The sequence below is a fragment of the Mya arenaria genome, chromosome 6, assembly GCF_026914265.1.
Source record: "Mya arenaria isolate MELC-2E11 chromosome 6, ASM2691426v1".
NCBI lineage: Eukaryota > Metazoa > Mollusca > Bivalvia > Myida > Myidae > Mya > Mya arenaria.
In genome coordinates, this window is record NC_069127.1 from 3,750,121 (window position 1) to 3,774,207 (window position 24,087).

The 24,087-nt window shown below is 43.1% G+C and overlaps 1 protein-coding gene across 2 annotated transcripts; it reads left to right on the plus strand.

The window, feature by feature from the left end:
* Positions 1-839: 839 nt before the first annotated feature.
* On the plus strand, positions 840-24,087 carry LOC128236648 (ras-related and estrogen-regulated growth inhibitor-like). 2 transcript variants are annotated; one of them, XM_052951656.1, is made up of 4 exons: positions 840-1,536; positions 15,482-15,538; positions 23,247-23,320; positions 23,579-24,087. In XM_052951656.1, exons 1-4 carry the CDS (start codon positions 1,386-1,388, stop codon positions 24,026-24,028), a joined length of 732 nt encoding a protein of 243 aa, XP_052807616.1. In that variant the 5' UTR covers positions 840-1,385; the 3' UTR covers positions 24,029-24,087. The 2 variants fall into 2 exon arrangements, with proteins under 2 accessions (XP_052807616.1, XP_052807617.1); XM_052951657.1 differs by lacking the exon at positions 15,482-15,538.

The window sequence follows — 24,087 nt, forward strand, 5'->3', positions numbered from 1 at the left end:
TTAAAATGTCTCGGTGGACATAAGGCGATTAATAGGAGTCGATTTTATACTACTTTCCTGACACTAACGGCGAGAGTTCGAACCCCACTAAAACCAATAAACATTTTTATACTATAACTGCATTTTTTCTATGCAATTTCGATATGATATAGTAAAATATTGCTTAAGTAAGTACTTCAGATGCATTACCGGGAAACCTAACTGGTTTAAAAACATCAGCGAGTACCTTGAAACGTTGATTTATGACATGAATACAGTAGATCAGTTTTCAACGAGGGTTAAGAAGGGTCATCAATAAACGGTCGGGGTCAGTCATCCGTTGAAAGTAGACTGTTTGGGTCCATTTTCAACGGTGTCAAAATTGAATATTACACCGGCCCCGATGTTTATCAGGAAAGGTTGGTTTAATTACTGATTGAATGCAAGTATTGTGGTCACATAATGCATTCGAAGCATATCATTTTTATTGCCTTATCTCTAATATAATTCATATCAAGAGAACGTTACAGTAATTCAGCCATGTCATAAATTAAACACATGTTTTTGGAAAAGAGATGCTCATAAAGTTTTACTATTTCGACGCCACGGACATTAACATGGCGGGGGATTGAGGCTCAAGGCTTTGATAGCCCTGGACCAGACAAGATAACGCTTAAAAAACATGAACTGTGGACCCCAGGTAAAAACACAAACTAATTTGCCAGGTAAAATAGGAATTAGGTGTTTGTGATAAATTACAGTGATAAAAATCCGATTAAATCAGTTAAATGATACGGTACACTCTAAGACTTGAACTGGCTTATCTTAAATGGGAACTCGTTTGTAAAACTATGGCTAAGTCTGTGGAACGTTGAACAAGGCGAGGAAGTAAATATTTAATGTTTATAATACATGCGTCTTGCAGTGTTCCTCGTTTTGTTGTAACGGTCATAAACATTTATTGTATTCACATCAATGCTGATAAGCCTAACCTGTGGTTCTAGTGTTCATACACCTTTATTGTGATGGATACCTACTGGTAGCCTTGTTCATCCCGGGATATACCGTGTGCTTTTAATAAACGAATTAAAACAAAATCAATCATCTATAAGTCTGGTATTTTCTTTCGTTTATTTCCAATCCGAATCCAATTAAAAATACCGGTTATTGAAAGAAACCACCCGTATTACGCAGAAACCTTTCGGAAGTTTTCGAAGAATCAAAATGGTATTTACCAGGATAATCTCAAATGCATCATTCGTTTGTGGAATATAATGGCTCCAACGCGGATTTACGTTTTCAATTTACGATTGAAATATAATATCAGACTGGTGAGTTATTGGCACTAACTGTAAGATTGAATTTCACTGAGAAACCTGAATGTTCCTAGGGTAAGACTGTGGACAATGCAAGGACGGGCGACCGGTATGAATGGCGTGCGGGGCGGCTCTGGGACTGCTTCCGGCCGACTAGGGGTCCCTAAGGTGCCCACGGATAAAGACGCTCACAACGTCTGTAAAATTGTGATTCTTGGACTTCCCGGTGTCGGCAAAACAGGTACACATTAATCTTATTATATTAATATTATCTCGAGGGTCTATTATACAGTCAAACCCCGATGGCTCGAACTCTTTTGGACCGGCTAAAATACCTCGAGCCTCGGAAAAATCGAGCCAAGCGGGAAAACTTATGTTCAGTGTAAAGAGATCGTTCCTTAACATTCGATTCGAGTCAACGAGGAATTCGAGGCAAGCGAGTTCGAGCCAACGGGGTTCGACTATACTTTTCAAAATATATAAAAATACATTCCATATGACTGACAGTTTTATCTTTAACCTTTTACACAAACATGATAAACAATTATAATGCTAACAAAATTTTGAAAACAGATGGAAATATTTTTAATCTAAAATATCTTTAGAAGCCATGCCTGGATTATATTAAAACAAAAAATCATATCGCAAAAATCAACATTTTATAGATATAACGTTACTCTTGAATTTGATTGGCACCAATTTAGAACTTTTAAAACAAAATTGGCTGTGGAATAGGATTGTAACAAAATCGTGACTTAACATTTCTAAACTTAACACTTAGTTTCCCTTCAACGGAATAACTGCTGAAATCCGTTCAATGTATGAAGGAGTTGAAATGTCCATCCCGATCTAAAATTCGTCACCACTATTTTCAACATGTGGTCTAGGTTGCGAGTTTTCGATTGATTGACAATTGTTGTATATACGGTTTCAGACCTGGTGATACACCTGACCATGCCATTGATTTCAAATAGTTTGTATTGTTAAACCCACAGCACTGTACACTAGAACGTTGTCCTCTTGTTAAAGAAATACCTATTGTCAGTATATTGCTTATCAATGTATGGCCAGTGTTATATTAGTTGGTATTTCACCTTCTACATGATACAAACTCCCTACCCCCTTCCAACAGATACAGCACGTACCATCACAACTCCCTACACCCATCTAACGGATACAGCCTGTACCATCACAACTTCCTACCCCCTTCCAGCAGATACAACCAGTAAACCCGTACCAGTGCAACTCACCACCCCCTTCTAAGAGATACAGCCCGTACCATCAAAACTCCCTACCCCCTTTTAACAGATACAGCACGTACCATCAAAACTCCCTACCCCCTTTAAACAGATACAGCCCGTACCATCAAAACTCCCTACCCCCTTTTAACAGATACAGCCCGTACCATCAAAACTTCCTACCCCCTTCCAGCAGATACAGCCCGTACCAGTGCATCTCCCTACCCCTTCCAGCAGATATAGCACGTACCATCACAACTCTATACCCCCTTCCAACAGATACAGCCCGTACCATCAAAACTCCCTACCCCCTTTAAACAGATACAGCCCGTACCATCAAAACTCCCTACCCCCTTTTAACAGATACAGCCCGTACCAGTGCAACTCCCTACCCCCTTCCCGCAGATACAGTCCGTACCAGTGCATTTTCCTACCCCTTCCAGCAGATACAGCCCGTACCAGTGCATCTCCCTACCCCTTCCAGCAGATACAGCCCGTACCATCACAACTCCCTACCACCTTCCAACAGATACAGCCCGTACCATCACAACTCCCTACCCCCTTCCAGCAGATACAGCCCGTACCATCACAACTCCCTACCCCCTTCCAACAGATACAGCCCGTACCATCACAACTCCCTACCCCCTTCCAACAGATACAGCCCGTACCATCACAACTCCCTACACCTTTCCAGCAGATACAGCCCGTACCAGTGCATCTCCCTACCCCTTCCAGCAGATACAGCCCGTACCATCACAACTCCCTACCCCCTTCCAACAGATACAGCCCGTACCATCACAACTCCCTACCCCCTTCCAACAGATACAGCCCGTACCATCACAACTCCCTACACCTTTTCAGCAGATACAGCCCGTACCAGTGCATCTCCCTACCCCTTCCAGCAGATACAGCCCGTACCATCACAACTCCCTACCCCCTTCCAACAGATACAGCCCGTACCATCACAACTCCCTACCCCCTCCCAACAGATACAGCCAATACCATCACAACTCCCTACTCCCTTTTAACAGATAATGCCCGTACCAGTGCAACTCCCTACCCCCTTCCAGCAGATAAAACCCGTACCAGTGCAACTCCATACCCCCTTCCAGCAGATATAGCCCGTACCATCACAACTCCCTACCCCCTTCCAACAGATACAGCACATACCATCACAACTCCCTACACCCTCCCAACAGATACAGCCCATACCATCACAACTCCCTACCCCCTTTTAACAGATAAAGCCCGTACCAGTGCAACTCCCTACCCCCTTCCAGCAGATACAACCCGTACCAGTGCATCTCCCTACCCCTTCCAGCAGATACAGGCCGTACCATCACAACTCCCTACCCCCTTCCAGCAGATACAGCCCGTACCATCACAACTCCCCACCCCCTTTTAACAGATACAGCACGTACCAATGCAACTTCCTACCCCCTTCCAGCAGATACAACCCGTACCAGTGCAACTCCCTACCCCCTTCTAAGAGATACAGCCCGTACCATCACAACTCCCTACCCCCTTTTAACAGATACAGCCCGTACCAGTGCAACTCCCTACCCCCTTCCAGCAGATACAGCCCGTACCATCACAACTCCCTACCCCCTTTTAACAGATACAGCCCGCACCAGTGCAACTCCCTACCCCCTTCCAGCAGATATAGCCCGTACCATCACAACTCCCTACCCCTTCCAGCAGATACAGCCCGTACCACCACAACTTCCTACCCCCTTCCAACAGATACAGCCCGTACCATCACAACTCCCTACCCCCTTCCAACAGATACAGCCCGTACCATCACAACTCCCTACCCCCTTCCAACAGATACAGCCCGTACCATCACAACTCCCTAACCCCTTTTAACAGACACAGCCCATACCAGTGCAACTCCCTACCCCCTTCCAGCAGATACAACCCGTACCATCACAACTCCATACCCCCTATCAGCAGATACAGCCCGTACCATCACAACTCACTATCTCCTTTTAAAGATACAGCCCGTACCATCACAACTCCCTACCCACTTTTAACAGATACAACCCGTATCAGTGCAACTTCCTACCCCATTCCAGCAGATACAGCCCGTACCATCACAACTCCTACCCCCTTTTAACAGATACAACCCGTACCAGTGCAACTCCCTACCCCCTTCCTGCAGATACAGCCCGTACCATCACAACTCCCTACCCCCTTCCAACAGATACAGCCCGTACCATCACAACTCCCTACACCATTCTAACGGATACAGCCCATACCATCACAACTCCCTACCCCTTCCAACAGATACAGCCCGTACCATCACAACTCCCTACCCCCTTCCAACAGATACAGCCCATACCATCACAACTCCCTACCCCCTTCCAACAGATACAGCCCGTACCATCACAACTCCATACCCCCTTCCAACAGATACAGCCCGTACCATCACAACTCCATACCCCCTTCCAACAGATACAGCCCGTACCATCACAACTCCCTACCCCATTCCAACAGATACAGCCCGTACCATCACATCTCCCTACCCCCTTCCAACAGACACACCCCGTACCATCACAACTCCCTACCCCCTTCCAACAGATACAGCCCATACCATCACAACTCCATACCCCCTTCCAACAGATACAGCCCGTACCATCACAACTCCCTACCCCCTTCCAACAGATACAGCCCGTACCATCACAACTCCCTACCCTCTTTTAATAGATACAGCCCGTACCAATGCAACTTCCTACCCCCTTCCAGCAGATACAACCCGTACCAGTGCAACTCCCTACCCCCTTTTAATAGATACAGCCCGTACCATCACAACTCCCTACCCCCTTCCAACAGATACAGCCCATACCATCGCAACTCCCTACCCCCTTCCAACAGATACAGCCCGTACCATCACAACTCCATACCCCCTTCCAACAGATACAGCCCGTACCATCACAACTCCATACCCCCTTCCAACAGATACAGCCCGTACCATCACAACTCCCTACCCCCTTCCAACAGATACAGCCCGTACCATCACAGCTCCCTACCCCCTTCCAACAGATACAGCCCGTACCATCACAACTCCATACCCCCTTCCAACAGATACAGCCCGTACCATCACAACTCCCTACCCCCTTCCAACAGATACACCCCGTACCATCACAACTCCCTACCCCCTTTTAATAGATACAGCCCGTACCAATGCAACTTCCTAACCCCTTCCAGCAGATACAACCCGTACCAGTGCAACTCCCTACCCCCTTCTAAGAGATACAGCCCGTACCATCAAAACTCCCTACCCCCTTTTAACAGATACAGCCCGTACCAGTGCAACTCCCTACCCCCTTCCAGCAGATACAGCCCGTACCAGTGCATCTCCCTACCCCTTCCAGCAGATATGGCCCGTACCATCACAACACCCTACCCCCTTCCAGCAGATACAACCCCTACCAGTGCAACTCCCTACCCCCTTCCAGCAGATACAGTCCGTACCAGTGCAACTCCCTACCCCTTCCAACAGCAGATATAGCCCGTACCATCACATCTCCCTACCCCTTCCAGCAGATATAACCCGTACCATCACAACTCCATACCCCCTTCCAGTAGATATAGCCCGTACCATCACAACTCCATACCCACTTACATCAGATACAGCCCATACCATCACAACTCCATATCCCTTACATTAGATACAGCCCGTACCATCACAACTCCATACCCCTTACAGCAGATACAGCCCGTACCATCACAACTCCATACCCCTAACATCAGATACAGCCCGTACCAACACATCCCGTACCCCTTCCAGCAGATATAACCCGTACCATCACATCTTCCTACCCCCTTCCAGCAGATACAGCCCATACCATCACAACTCCATACCCCCTTACATTAGATACAGCCGTAACAACACAACTCCATACCCCCTTCCAACAGATACAGCCCGTACCATCACAACTCCCTACCCCCTTCCAACAGATACAGCCCGTACCATCACAACTCCCTACCCCCTTCCAACAGATACAGCCCGTACCATCACAACTCCATACCCCCTTCCAACAGATACAGCCCGTACCATCACAACTCCCTACCCACTTCCAACAGATACAGCCCATACCATCACAACTCTCTACCCCCTTTTAATAGATACAGCACGTACCAATGCAACTTCCTACCCCCTTCCAGCAGATACAACCCGTACCAGTGCAACTTCCTACCCCCTTCTAAGAGATACAGCCCGTACCATCAAAACTACCTACCCCCTTTTAACAGATACAGCCCGTACCAGTGCAACTCCCTACCCCCTTCCAGCAGATACAGCCCGTACCAGTGCATCTCCCTACCCCTTCCAGCAGATATGGCCCGTACCATTACAACACCCTACCCCCTTCCAGCAGATACAACCCCTACCAGTGCAACTCCCTACCCCCTTCCAGCAGATACAGTCCGTACCAGTGCAACTCCCTACCCCCTTCCAACAGATACAGCCCGTACCATCACAACTCCCTACCCCCTTCCAGCAGATACAGCCCATACCATCACAACTCCCTACCCCCTTCCAACAGATACAGCCCGTACCATCACAACTCCCTACCCCCTTTTAACAGATACAGCCCGTACCAGTGCAACTCCCTACCCCCTTCCAGCAGATAAAACCCGTACCAGTGCAACTCCCTACCCCCTTCCAGCAGATACAACCCGTACCAGTGCAACTCCCTACCCCCTTCCAGCAGATACAGCCCGTACCATACCAACTCCCTACCCACTTCCAGCAGATACAGCCCGTACCAATGCAACTCCCTACCCCCTTCCAGCAGATACAACCCGTATGAGTGCAACTCCCTACACCCTTCAAACAGATACAGCCCGTACCAGTGCAACTCCCTACCCCCTTTCCAGCAGATGAAACCAGTACCATCACAACTCCCTATCCCCTTCCAGCAGATAAAGTCCAAACCCGCACAACTCCATACCCCCTTCCAGCTAATACAGCCCGTACCATCGCCACTTCATACTTCCTTCCAGCAGATATAGCCAGTACCATCACATCTCCCTACTCCTTCCAGCAGATACAGCCCGTACCATCACATCTCCCTACCCCTTCCAGCAGATACAGCCCGTACCATCACAACTCCATACCCCCTTCCAGCAGATACAGCCCGTACCATCACAACTCCATACCCCCTTACATCCGATACAGCCCGCACCATCATATCTCCCTACCACCATCCAGCAGATATAGCCCGTACCATCACAACTCCATACCCCCTTACAGCCAATACAGCCCGTACCATCACAACTCCATACCCCCTTACAGCCGATACAGCCCGTACCATCACATCTCCATACCCCCTTACAGCCGATATAGCCCGTACCATCACACCTCCATACCCCCTTACAGCAGATATAGCCCGTACCATCACATCTCCCTACCCCCTTCCAGCAGATACAGCCCGTACCATCACAACTCCCTACCCCTTACTGCAGATACAGCCCGTACCATCACAACTCCATACCCCCTTCCAGCAGATACAGCCCGTACCATCACAACTCTATACCCCCTTACAGCAGATACAGCCCGTACCATCACAACTCCCTACACCTTTCCAGCAGATACAGCCCGTACCATCACAACTCCATACCCCCTTACAGCCAATACAGCCCGTACCATCACAACTCCATACCCCCTTCCAGCAGATACAGCCCGTACCATCACAACTCTATACCCCCTTACAGCAGATACAGCCCGTACCATCACAACTCTATACCCCCTTACAGCAGATACAACCCGTACCATCACATCTCCCTATCCCTTCCGGAAGATATAGCCCGTACCACCACATCACCATACCCCCTTCCAGCAGATACAGCCCGTACCATCACAACTCCATATCCCCTAACAGCAGATACGGCCCGTACCATCACAACTACGTACCCACTTCCAGCAGATACAGTCCGTACCAGTGCAACTCCCTACCCCCTTCCAACAGATACAGCCCGTACCATCACAACTCCATACCCCCTTTTAACAGATAAGGCCCGTACCAGTGCAACTCCCTGCCCCCTTCCAGCAGATACAACCCGTACCATCACAACTCCCTACACCTTTCCAGCAGATACAGCCCGTACCATCACAACTCCATACCCCCTTACAACAGATACAGCCCATACCATCACAACTCCCTACCCCCTTCCAGCAGATACAGCCCGTACCATCACAACTCCATACCCCCTTACAGCAGATACAGCCCGTTCCATCTCAACTCCCTACCCCTTACAGCAGATACAACCCGTACCATCGCATCTCCCTATCCCTTCCGGAAGATATAGCCCGTACCATCACATCTCCCTACCCCATCCAGCAGATACAGCCCGTACCATCACATCCCGTACCCCTTCCAGCAGATATAACCCGTACCATCACATCTCCCTACCCCTTCCAGCAGATATAACCCGTACCATCACATCTCCCTACCCCCTTACAGCAGATATAGCCCGTACCATCACATCTCCCTACCCCTTCCAGCAGATATAACCCGTACCATCACAACTCCATACCCCCTTCCAGTAGATATAGCCCGTACCATCACAACTCCATACCCACTTACATCAGATACAGCCCGTACCATCACAACTCCATACCCACTTACATCAGATACAGCCCGTACCATCACAACTCCATACCCCTTACAGCAGATACAGCCCGTACCATCACATATCCATATCCCTTACATTAGATACAGCCCGTACCATCACAACTCCATACCCCTTACAGCAGATACAGCCCGTACCATCACAACTCCATACCCCTAACATCAGATACAGCCCGTACCATCACATCCCGTACCCCTTCCAGCAGATATAACCCGTACCATCACATCTTCCTACCCCTTCCAGCAGATACAGCCCATACCATCACAACTCCATACCCCCTTACATTAGATACAGCCCGCACCATCACAACTCCATACCCCTTACAGCAGATACAGCCCAAACCCGCACAACTCCCTACCCCTTCCGGCAGATACAGCCCGTACCATCACAACTCCATTCCCCCTTCCAACAGATACAGCCCGTACCATCACAACTCCATACCCCTTCCAGCAGATACAGCCCGTACCATCACAACTCCATACCCCTTCCAGCAGATACAGCCCGTACCATCACAACTCCATACCCCTTCCAGCAGATACAGCCCATACCATCACAACTCCATACCCCCTTACATTAGATACAGCCCGTACCATCACAACTCCATACCCCTTACAGCAGATACAGCCCAAACCCGCACAACTCCCTACCCCTTCCGGCAGATACAGCCCGTACCATCACAACTCCATTCCCCCTTCCAGCAAATACAGCCCGTACCATCACAACTCCATACCCCTTACAGCAGATACAGCCCGTACCATCACATCCCGTACCCCTTCCAGCAGATACAGCCCATACCATCACAACTCCATACCCCTTACAGCAGATACGGCCCGTACCATCACAACTCCATACCCCCTTACAGCAGATACAGCCCGTTCCATCACATCCCTACCCTTTCCAGCAGATACAGTCCGTACCATCACAACTCCATACCCCTTACAGCAGATACGGCCCGTACCATCACAACTCCATACCCCCTTACATTAGATACAGCCCGTACCATCACAACTCCATACCCCTTCCAGCAGATATAACCCGTACCATCACATCTTCCTACCCCTTCCAGCAGATACAGCCCATACCATCACAACTCCATACCCCCTTACATTAGATACAGCCCGCACCATCACAACTCCATACCCCTTACAGCAGATACAGCCCAAACCCGCACAACTCCCTACCCCTTCCGGCAGATACAGCCCGTACCATCACAACTCCATTCCCCCTTCCAACAGATACAGCCCGTACCATCACAACTCCATACCCCTTACAGCAGATACAGCCCGTACCATCACAACTCCATATCCCCTTACAGCAGATACAGCCCACACCATCACAACTCCATACCCCTTCCAGCAGATACAGCCCATACCATCACAACTCCATACCCCCTTACATTAGATACAGCCCGTACCATCACAACTCCATACCCCTTACAGCAGATACAGCCCAAACCCGCACAACTCCCTACCCCTTCCGGCAGATACAGCCCGTACCATCACAACTCCATTCCCCCTTCCAGCAAATACAGCCCGTACCATCACAACTCCATACCCCTTACAGCAGATACAGCCCGTACCATCACATCCCGTACCCCTTCCAGCAGATACAGCCCATACCATCACAACTCCATACCCCTTACAGCAGATACGGCCCGTACCATCACAACTCCATACCCCCTTACAGCAGATACAGCCCGTTCCATCACATCCCTACCCTTTCCAGCAGATACAGTCCGTACCATCACAACTCCATACCCCTTACAGCAGATACGGCCCGTACCATCACAACTCCATACCCCCTTACATTAGATACAGCCCGTACCATCACAACTCCATACCCCTTACAGCAGATATAACCCGTACCATCACAACTCCATACCCCTTCCAGCAGATACAGCCCATACCATCACAATTCCATACCCCCTTACATTAGATACAGCCCGTACCATCACAACTCCATACCCCTTACAGCAGATACAGCCCAAACCCGCACAACTCCCTACCCCTTCCAGCAGATACAGCCCGTACCATCACAACTCCATACCCCTTACAGCAGATACAGCCCGTACCATCACAACTCCATACCCCTTCCAGCAGATACAGCCCGTACCATCACAACTCCATATCCCCTTACAGCAGATACAGCCCACACCATCACAACTCCCTACCCCCTTCTAGCAGAAAAATCCCGTGTAACCTTGTCCTTGCACCGTACGTACGTCGGTGCGCCCCTCCGTATTTGATTCCGTCCTTACTCGTGTCGCTCAAAACTATTTCACGTTGAGACAAGAAACTTTGTTGGAATGTAATTTATGTGATTTAGTTTCGTTTACCGCTGCATTTAGTACAATCAGAGTTATGGCGCTTGAATTAGCCAAAAAAATCATTTCTGGACTTGTGTCGCTCAAACCCCCAAATCTATTTACCCTAGTTTCTGATATAAATCCACATCTTAATTTCTGATATAAAGTGACATATCAGGGTTTGGTTTCTATCAAGTGTTAACTTCAACAACATTGACCTTAACAATGTCATTTTCTATTGAAATAGTGTAATATGCATTTAATTAAAATCAAGCAAACGAAGACAAAATTACACACAAGATATAATTTGAAAAAAAGATGGCCGCCATGCCACAAATTCGTTTTACACAATAAATATGATAATGAAACGTGGACATTTTTGTTTTTTATTAAAGAGTGAAAACGGGTTTTAAAGCTGCACTCTCACAGATTTACCATTTCTACAACTTTTTTATTTTTGTTTTGGAAAGGGCAATTTTTTGCGTAAATATCTGCAAACCAGTGATTAGAAACTGCTGACAAAAGATCAGATCGCAGACTCTCATATTTCTGTTCGAAAATTACTGTTTTATGGACTAACGGTTTAAGAAAAATGCATAAAACATCATTTTTTTTAACTTCAATATAAAAATCATCAATCTAACTTTTTGTCAGCAGTCTTATATAACTGGTTTCCATGGATTTTTGCAAAAAAAATGGCTCGTTCCAAGACAAAAAATAAAAAGTTGTCAAAACGTTCAATCTGTGAGAGAGCAGCTTTAAAGTCATTCTGTTAACCAAGATGCCATGAAATGAATATATGTTTTTTTTTAATTCTTGACATTAATCTTTTGTTATCTTACTTAATACACAAATAATGCATTATCAATTTTAAAGCAGGTTGGGGTTTTCTGTTACATCTAAATTCCACTCTGAGATATAACAGCTCTATGTATCAAAGTTGTCGATGGTATATTTTTAACGAGCGTTAGGCTCATTAAAATACTAGATGTGAAGTACTTTTACAAGAAAAGTCCATTAACCGAATCATATATATAGTTCATTTGTACTGTTCGTACCAATTTTATTAGTGTTTCGGTCGTTGAGCGCTGCCTTAAATCTATTCAGGATATTTTATTGTGGTAAGACATTCAAACATGCTCTTCAAAACTTCATTACAAACTACAAGCAATATCTACCTAGGTATGCCCTCTCAAGAGTTGCCTAATTATTGAAGTTATGACCTTGTTTCGAAAGCAACACGTTCTCACTACAATTAGCACCCCTCCGACGCGAACAAAGGAAAGAGAGTGTCTTTAATCTAAATCGTTTGATATAGAGGGAGTGGTAGGGGTTGAGGCTGAACAAGTGTGGCGAACATTAATTATTTCGATAATGCAAATGAAACTACACCGACAAGCGCAGAAGCATAACTCAAATCATCAAGAAAGACACAATTTGAATTTGTTTCATTTTAGGCTCGGAGATATTCACTTATGTCAAGTTCCATGTTTAATCGTATTGCTTAGTGTACATCATGCAAGTCATTCTAAACGTGTAAGATATAAAGATACCTAGAAGACGTAGTGTACAAAAAGTAGCACACACGTTCACGTACCACGATGACGTAGTGTTCACAATGTAGCCCACACGTACACGTACCTAGATGACGTAGTGCACACATGTAGCCCACGCGTACACGTACCTGGATGACGTAGTGCACACATGTAGCCCACGCGTACACGTACCTGGATGACGTAGTGCACACATGTAGCCCACACGTTCACATACTTAGATGACGTAGTGCACAAAATGTTGCCCACACAAGTACCTGGATGAGCTAGTGTTTCGCAACCTCTCGTTTTAACATGAAGAATCAACCAACGGTTATATCTGTTATGAAGTAACCCACTGGTACAATGGTATTTTTCGGCGAAAACCGTTTAACTTCAGTTTTAACCAAGGTGTTGAGACAAATGACTTCGATTGAAGATCAATCAAATATTTTAGTTAATGAATAATGTAGAAGCATAAGGAAATGAACCGTTTTGATTGGTTCATAGTTATTTATCGTCAATAGAGACTTACTCCCCTTGCGAGCCACTCGTAGTATCCAGTTATGTGGCGTATTCTTCTTATTGGAGGACTTGAGGGTACATTATTCATATGACCCTTTTTATTTTCCCAGAAATTATAGTCTCTGAATTCCCCATTTTCAGAAGAAAAAAATCCAAAACAATATGAGCTGTGTGAAGTTAGCTAAACATACGACATTGGACATTGGACATTCAAAATCGAATGTTGTGCTGGCACGATATTGGACATTGGACATTCAAAATCGAATGTTTTGCTGGCACGACATTGGACATTGGACATTCAAAATCGAATGTTTTGCTGGCACGACATTGGACATTGGACATTCAAAATTAAATGTTTTGCTGGCACGACATTGGACATTGGAGCCTCGCTCTGAGATTGACATACCTAAATATAACTTTGGAAACAAACCAAACTACGACTTATTCTGTAATGGTTGCCTGTTTCGTTCAACTATGAACACCGCGATGTTGGCCGGAGATGGCCGAGTAGCTACGATTCGTAAACAGTATAATTGTTTGTTGTTGACAAAATTACGGATTGTTAATATTATCACGCACCTGTTTATAGATCCGTGATATTATTTACAATGGATTTCATCTTGAAGATTAATCAGTTTTCCGCAGTTCGGCCGAGAAATTACTTCTGCCTGGGAGCAGGATTATTATTGTTATAGGTCTCGCCTTCTGTTGAACACAATACTCCTTTAAAAAAACTTTTAAGTATATAAAATAGCTGTTGTAGATCATACCAATATAAATTTGGACATCGAGACAAAACTACATAACTTCAATGTCTTTCATCATTCTGATGAGTCATATTAATACCATTGAGATTATCATGCTGTGTACTTAGTTGTGCTGCAAATGTTTTGCTTTAACCATAAAAGGTACTATTCATTTTGAAATAAAACTTGTCGCATACCTTCGCAGAGTAATTACACACCTGTTTAGCAAAACATACCACTCTGCCAATAATACCATTGAGTAAGAAGTGTGTGTAAATACTTAACTTTTTTCGACCTTAGCAACTATACTGAAATCATATGCTTGCTCATACACTCTCCAATGGAATTCTGACGTAATTATTTCTTATACCCCCCTCCCAGCCTTTACTTTTTATTGCATTTTTGGAACTTTTATTTTTTCGCTTTTTTCTGACGAAGTGTACGCATCAATTGGCGTACTGGCGTATGCCTGGGTACGCGCCTGTGGACCATGACCTTGTTTACAAATCGATCGCTGTTTATCTTTTTTAAAGTTATTTCTTGTTTGACTTGGTTTACATAGCAAGACATATTATCGCCCTGTTCTCTAGTTTACGGCTCTAGTATCATCATTCAGATACGATATCTGCATAAAAACTCCCGCAAACAAGACATGCTTGCTTGTTCAAACAGTCATTCTACTTCAGTCTCTAATTGATTCCGTAATTGTTACGTCCCTATCGCTAGAAAAAAAGGCGCTTCATGTTTTGATGCGCGTTTGTGGTAAAGTGCAGAAAGCTTTCGGGATAGCATTGTATTCCTTTAAGCCTATCTCTGTCTTAAGAAGACTCACACAGTTTTTAATCAGCTATTTTTTCTGCATGTCTTCAGTGAACCAACTTCTACGTCAATTTTGTTTCGAAGGTTACCTTTTATCTTGATAGGTACGTCATTCGAATACGTCGATTGCACTGACGTAAGCTTTTTGTGCCTTAAACCCAGTTCAATTTATTGTTTATCATACCTTGCCATTAGGTTTTATTTATACTTTTTTTATATACATTTTAATGCACACTGTTAATATATCCAGTCGAATACACAAGTATGGATTAGCTGACGGCCTTGTTCTGTTTATATTATCAGTTCCAAATAAATCGTCTGTGTATTTTGGAAATAAAAAAAAAGTTGAACACTTTTGACACAAAATTAAATCGTGTACTTTCAGCTCTGACTGTCCGATTTATGACGAGGCGTTTTATCGGAGAGTATTGTCCAACGTTGGGTAAGGAAGGCTATGTCAAACATTAGAGGCATCTTATATCGGATAAGAAATGCTTTGTCGAACTTTTGTATTGTCAAATATGGGTAAGAAAGGCTATGTCGAACTTTAGTACTGTCTTATATGGGTAAGAAAGGCTTTGTCCAACTTAAGTGCTGTCTTATATGGGTAAGGAATGTAATGTCTAACTTAAGTACTGTCTAATATGGGTAAGGAAGGCTATGTCAAACGTAAGTGCTGTCTTGTAGGGGTGGGAAACTATGTCGAACTTAAGTGCTCTTTGGTATTGGGTCAGGAAGGCTATGTCCAACTTGAGGGCTGTCTTATATAGGTTAGGAATGCTATATGGAACTTAAGTGCTGTCTTTTATGGGTAATGAATGCTATATCAAACTTAAATGCTGTCTTATATGGGCAAGAAATGCTATGTCAAACATTAGAACTGTCCGATATTGGGTAACGAAGGCTATGTCGAACTTGATGAATACAAATGTCTCATTAAAACATTTCCCAGAAATGTTGTTTTTCAATGATTTGTTTTGTCAAAATAACTGAACTGATGCTTGGGCTTTGCTATAAGTGCCATTGGTTTTTACCTGTTAATTCCTTCCAGACATTATGACATTTCCAAGTTCCAAATGTGTTTGCTGTGTTTCCTTGTCAGTATGTACTGATTTTTACCAAACTGTTAATGCAATTTTATTGTTCTGCCTTTATTTATGTACTTTGTGCAAGAATAAGATTGCTAAAATGAAATGCATGTAAACTTTCAGAATCAGATCTTATTTAAAGTTTAACAGGTGAGATCCCTCTTGCACGTTGTTTATAATGAACTACGTGTTGGCAATTCAGTGGAGTACGATGTTTAGGAATCGCGAACGTCTTTCTGCGCGGTGTTAAACTAGATTGTTAAAAAAGTGATATACATATGTTTGGCTATCACATGATAAGCCATCTGTCGTACATTACAAACAGTTGATGTAAATCATGTTTACTTTAACAATTGTGAACATGCGTCATGCGAATGGCTGTGTTGGCTACACATTACTGCGCTCTTTTTTAGTACATCTTATGTATATTTTGCACCTACCATGTTGGTCATATTGCACCTACCATGTTGGTCATATTGCATCTACCATGTTTGTCATATTGCACCTACCATGTTGGTCATATTGCACCTACCATGTTGGTCATATTGCATCTACCTTGTTTGTCATATTGCACCTACCATGTTGGTCATATTGCACCTACCATGTTTGTCATATTGCACCTACCACGTTGATTATATTGCCCCTACCACGTTTGTCATATTGCACCTACCATGTTTGTCATATTGCACCTACCATGTTTGTCATATTGCCCCTACCATGTTTGTCATATTGCACCTACCATGTTTGTCATATTGCACCTACCATGTTTGTCAACCATGTTTGTCATATTGCACCTACCATGTTTGTCAACCATGTTTGTCATATTGCACCTACCGTGTATGTCATATTGTACCTACCATGTTGGTCATATTGCACCTACCATGTTTGTCATATTGCACCTATGTATGTCATATTGTACCTACCATATAAGTCATATTGTGCGTACCATGTATGTCATATTGTCCCTGCAATGTAAGTCATACTGTACCTACCATGTATGTCATACTGAACCTACCATGTATGTCATATTGTACCTACAATTTAGGTCATATTTTACCTAAAATATACGTCATATTGTACTTACAGTGTATGTCATATTGTACCTACCGTGTTGTCATAATGCACCAACCGTGTACGTCATACTGAACCTACCATGTATGTCATATTGTACTTACAATGTATGTCATATTGTACCTACAATGTACGTCATATTTTACCTACAATGTATGTCATTTTGAACCTACAGTGTATGTCATATTGTACCTACAATGTACGTCATATTGTACCTACAATGTATGTCATATTGTACCTACCATATAAGTCGTATTGTGCGTACCATGTATGTCATATTGTCCCTGCAATGTAAGTCATACTGAACCTACCATGTATGTCATATTGTACCTACAATTTAGGTCATATTTTACCTAAAATATACGTCATATTGTACTTACAGTGTATGTCATATTGTACCTACCGTGTTGTCATATTGCACCAACCGTGTACGTCATACTGAACCTACCATGTATGTCATATTGTACTTACAATGAATGTCATATTGTACCTACAATGTACGTCATATTGTACCTACAATGTATGTCATTTTGAACCTACAGTGTATGTCATATTGTACCTACAATGTACGTCATATTGTACCTACAATGTATGTCATATTGTACCTACCATATAAGTCATATTGTGCGTACCATGTATGTCATATTGTCCCTGCAATGTATGTCATACTGTACCTACCATGTATGTCATACTGAACCTGCCATATTTGTCATATCGTACCTACAATGTATGTCATATTGTACCTACAATGTACGTCATATTGTACCTACAATTTAGGTCATATTGTACCTAAAATGTACGTCATATTGTACCTACAATGTATATCATATTGTACCTACCATGTATGTCATATTTTACCTACAATTTAGGTCATATTGTACCTAAAATATACGTCATATTGTACCTACAGTGTATGTCATATTGTACCTACCGTGTATGTCATATTGTACCTACCATGTAAGTCATATTGTACCTAAAATATACGTCATATTGTACCTACAGTGTATGTCATATTGTACCTACCGTGTATGTCATATTGTACCTACCATGTATGTCATATTGTACCTACAATGTATGTCAAATTGCACCTAACGTAAATGTCATACTGTATTTTTCAAGTATGTAATATTTTACCTGACATGTATGTCATATTGTACCTACAATGTATGTCATATTGTACCTACCGTGTATGTCATATTTTACCTACCATGTTTGTCATATTGCACCAATAGTGTATGTCATACTAAACCTACCATGTATGTCATATTGTACTTACAATGTATGTCATATTGTACCTACAATGTACGTCATATTGTACCTACAATTTAGGTCATATTGTACCTAAAATATACGTCATATTGTACCTACAGTGTATGTCATGTTGTACCTACCGTGTATGTCATATTGTACCTACCATGTATGTCATATTGTACCTACCATGTATGTCATATTGTACCTACCATGTAGGTCATATTGTACCTACAATTTAGGTCATATTGTACCTAAAATATACGTCATATTGTACCTACAATGTATGTCATATTGTACCTACCGTGTATGTCATATTGTACCTACCATGTAGGTCATATTGTACCTAAATATACGTCATATTGTACCTACAGTGTATGTCATATTGAACCTACCGTGTATGTCATATTGTACCTACCATGTATGTCATATTGTACCTAAAATATACGTCATATTTTACATACAGTGTATGTTATATTGTACCTACCGTGAATGTCATATTGTACCTACCATGTATGCCATATTGTACCTACCATGTATGTCATATTGTACCTACAATTTAGGTCATATTGTACCTAAAATATACGTCATTGTACCTACAGTGTATGTCATATTGTACCTACCGTGTATGTCATATTGTACCTAACATGTAGGTCATATTGTACCTAAAATATACGTCATATTGTACCTATAGTGTATGTCATATTGTACCTACCGTGTATGTCATATTGTACCTACCATGTATGTCATATTGTACCTACCATGTAGGTCATATTGTACCTACAATTTAGGTCATATTGTACCTAAAATATACGTCATATTGTACCTACAATGTATGTCATATTGTACCTACCGTGTATGTCATATTGTACCTACCATGTAGGTCATATTGTACTTAAATATACGTCATATTGTACCTACAGTGTATGTCATATTGAACCTACCGTGTATGTCATATTGTACCTACCATGTATGTCATATTGTACCTACAATGTATGTCATATTGTACCTACCGTGTATGTCATATTGTACCTACCATGTATGTCATATTGTACCTACAATGTATGTCATATTTTACCTACAATGTAGGTCATATTGTACCTACCATGTATGTCATATTGTACCTACCATGTATGTCATATTGCACCTACCGTGTTTGTCATACTGAACCTACTGTGTATGTCATATTGTACCTACAATGTAGGCCATATTGCACCTACAGTGTATGTCATATTGTACCTACCATGTTTCTCATATTGTACCTACCGTGTATGTCATATTGTACCTACCCTGTATGTCATATTGTACGTACCATGTTTGTAATATTGTACCTACCATGTATGTCATATTGTACCTACCATATATGTCATAGTGAACCTACAATGTATGTCATGTTGTATCTACAATGGATGTTATATTGTACCTACCGTGTATCTCATATTGTACCTACCATGTATGTCATATTGTACCTACAATGTATGTCATATTGTAACAAACACTTATGTAGTATTGTACCAAACATGTATTTCATATTGTACCTACCATGAATACCATAATTATTGTTTTACTATTATGTTTCTCTCTTCTCTCATGTTAGCTTGACTACTGTCTCATTTTTTGATTTGCCGATCTTTGCAATTACGTTTAAAAATAATGCAGTAGGTAGTAACAAAGAAATCAATGTTATCTTGCACAACCTCCACACCAGTAGCACAACCGCTACCGTAAAATTTTGGCCAGCCTTTTCCTAAGAACAGCATACAGAGTTAAACCAGTCACTGGGAATACCCAATGGAACGAATACTTTTTTGTTACAATGAAACAAGACGAAAATAAAACTAAACACTGCATAAAAACCGAAAAACACCACCTCTCGTTGAATTTCACTCAGTTTAGAACCGAAATGTTCGTCATAACTGAACGATGTATTGATATATTGGTCTCATATTATACCAATGTGCAGATAAATCCAACGCGCATCGAATCACGTTCCATGTTTTCCAAAGAAATGCTTGAAATTTTAATAAAAATGAGTCAAAGCTGACCACCTACCTTTTCTTGGTCAAAATATTCGTTGACAGTACCGTCACCGGAACTTGGCAGAACGTTTTTTCTCGCTTCACCAGCGAAAACGATTGTGCGCAACCCCCAGTGATTATACCAGAGAGCCTTTTAAACTTTAAAGAAGTACCTCTACTAAAACAGCCTACACCAATGTCACTAATACGAGGTTCATACCTCCACTAAAAACAGCCTACACCAATGTCACTAATACGAGGTACACACCTCCACTAAAACAGCCTGCACCTATGTCACTAATACGAGGTACATACCTCCACTAAAAATAGCCTACACCTATGTCACTAATACGAGGTACACACCTCTATTAAAACAGCCTACGCCAATGTTACTTATACGAGGTACACACCTCCACTATAAACAGCCTACACCTATGTCACTATTACGCGGTACACACCTCCACTAAAAACAGCCTACACCTATGTCACTTATACGAGGTAAACACCTCCACTAAAAACAGCCTACACCTATGTCACTAATACGAGGCACACACCTCCACTAAAAACAGCCTACACATATGTCACTTATACGAGGTACACACCTCTACTAAAACAGCCTACACTTATGTCACTAATACGAGGTACACACCTCTACGCAAAACATCCTACACCTATGTCACTAATACGAGGTACACACCTCTTCTCAAAACAGCCTGCATCTATGTCACTTATACGAGGTACACACCTCTACTCAAACAGTCTTCACCTATGTCACTTATACGAGGTACACACCTCTACTAAAAACAGCCTACACCAATGTCACTAATACGAGGTACAATACGAGGTACACACCTCTACTAAAACAGCCTTCACCTATGTCACTTATACGAGGTACACACCTCTACTCAAAACAGCCTTCACCTATGTCACTTATACGAGGTACACACCTCTACTCAAAACAGCCTTCACCTATGTCACTTATACGAGGTACACACCTCTACTCAAAACAGCCTACACCTATGTCACTAATACGAGGTACACACCTCTACTAAAACAGCCTACACCTATGTCACTTATACGAGGTACACACCTCTACTCAAAATAGCCTACACCTATGTCACTTATACGAGGTACACACCTCTACTAAAACAGCCTACACCTATGTCACTAATACGAGGTACACACCTCTACTAAAACAGCCTACACCTATGTCACTTATACGAGGTACATACCTCTACTAAAACAGCCTACACCTATGTCACTTATACGAGGTACACACCTATACTAAAACAGCCTTCACCTATGTCACTTATACGAGGTACACAACTCTACTCAAAACAGCCTACACCTATGTCACTTATACGAGGTACACACCTCTACTAAAACAGCCTACACCTATGGCACTTTTACGAGGTACACACCTCTACTAAAACAGCCTACACCTATGTCACTTATACGAGGTACACACCTCTACTAAAACAGCCTACACCTATGTCACTTATACGAGGTACACACCTCTACTAAAACAACCTACACCTATGGCACTAATACGAGGTACACACCTCTACTCAAAACAGCCTACACCTATGTCACTCATACAAGGTACACACCTTTATTCAAAAACAGCCTACACATATGTCACTTATACGAGGTACATTCGGCTTCTCCGGAGCACCTAAACCTGTGTGACTTATACAATATCCGTTTTCGTGTCACTTACACACTGTTTTATCAGATAGCCTTTACCACTGTTTGGTATATACGCTCCATCCTAATTCAGGTTACTTTATAAGATACACCCAATCCTTCTCCATGGAACCTATACCCGTTTCATTATACAATGTATACTCCGTCCTATTTCAGGGAAACTACACCTGCGTCAATTACACAGTATGCACACTTCTTTTTTTCAGAGGGTCTAAACCTGTCGCTTATTTAAGTGAAACCCTGTTCAACAGATAGCCTTAACTTGTGACACTTTAACTGTGCACACTCCACTTTTTCAGAGAGCCTACGCCTGTGTCACTATAACTGTGCACACTCCTCTTTTCCAGAGAGCCTACACCTGTGTCACTATGCAATGCACACTCATCTTTTCCAGAGAGCCTACACCTGTGTCACTATAACTATGGACACTCCTCTTTTCCAGAGAGCCTACACCTGTGTCACTATAACTATGCACACTCCTCTTTTCCAGCGAGCCTACACCTGTGTCACTATAACTATGTACACTCCTCTTTTCCAGAGAGCCTACACCTGTGTCACTATAACTATGCACACTCCTCTTTTCCAGAGAGCCTACACCTGTGTCACTATAACTATGCACGCTCCTCTTTTCCAGAGAGCCTACACCTGTGTCACTATAACTATGTACGCTCCTCTTTTCCAGAGATCTTACACCTGTGTCACTATAACTATGCACGCTCCTCTTTTCCAGAGAGCCTACACCTGTGTCACTATAACTATGCACACTCCTCTTTTCCAGAGAGCCTACACCTGTGTCACTATAACTATGCACACTCCTCTTTTCCAGAGAGCCTACACCTGTGTCACTATAACTATGCACACTCCTCTTTTCCAGAGAGCCTACACCTGTTTCACTATAACTATGCACACTCCTCTTTTCCAGAGAGCCTACACCTGTGTCACTATAACTATGCACACTCCACTTTTCCAGAGAGCCTACACCTGTGTCACTATAACTATGCACACTCCTCTTTTCCAGAGAGCCTACACCTGTGTCACTGTAACGTGGACGGCGATGAGACCCGCATAGAGATTCTCGACACGGCCGGGCAGGTAGGTGAACAGTAAAATGTCTTGATTGTTTTCTTCCTCTTCATAGCATTGAACTTCATACAACATTTGAACAGTTAATTCATTATAGAAGTGTTTCATGCTGTTTATGACATAATGTATGTGTGCTTTATTTTAATTTCTAACTCTTCTGCTAATATTAAAAACAAAATTTTCTGTTGAGTTTCTACGTATTATCTATGAACAACACAAAGCTAATAAATCAAAGTTAAGAAACATATGCTTTCTATACGTTTTCAGATGATGGTGGGGTCGGGCTGGGTGTGGAAGGACTACTACGGGTTTTGGGGAGACTGCTTCCTCTTCGTTTACTCTATTAACGACCGCAACAGCTTCGAGCAGGTCGTCAACTTCAAACGTCACGTGGAGACGTCTAAACTGAAGCCCGTGTGTGGACTTCTGGTAGGAAACAAATCAGACTTGCTACACGACCGACAGGTGTCGGAAAATGAGGCGGCGGAATTGGCAGACGACATTGGTTGCCGCTTTTACGAGGTATCCGCTGCAGACTGGACACAGGTTGACAAAATCGTTGACTTGTTCCATGATGCTGTACGTGAGAACCGGAAGTCACGTGGTCTGCGAGACTTGCGCGTTAGACGGCCTAGCTCGACAGTGAGATTTAGACAAGCCATACAAAAAGTGATCACTGGTAAAGCTAGCACGACCAAACGAACAACTCAATCATGACCAATGTGATATTTTACATCAATTCACTCATTCACGTTTCAACACTTATCATTAATGTT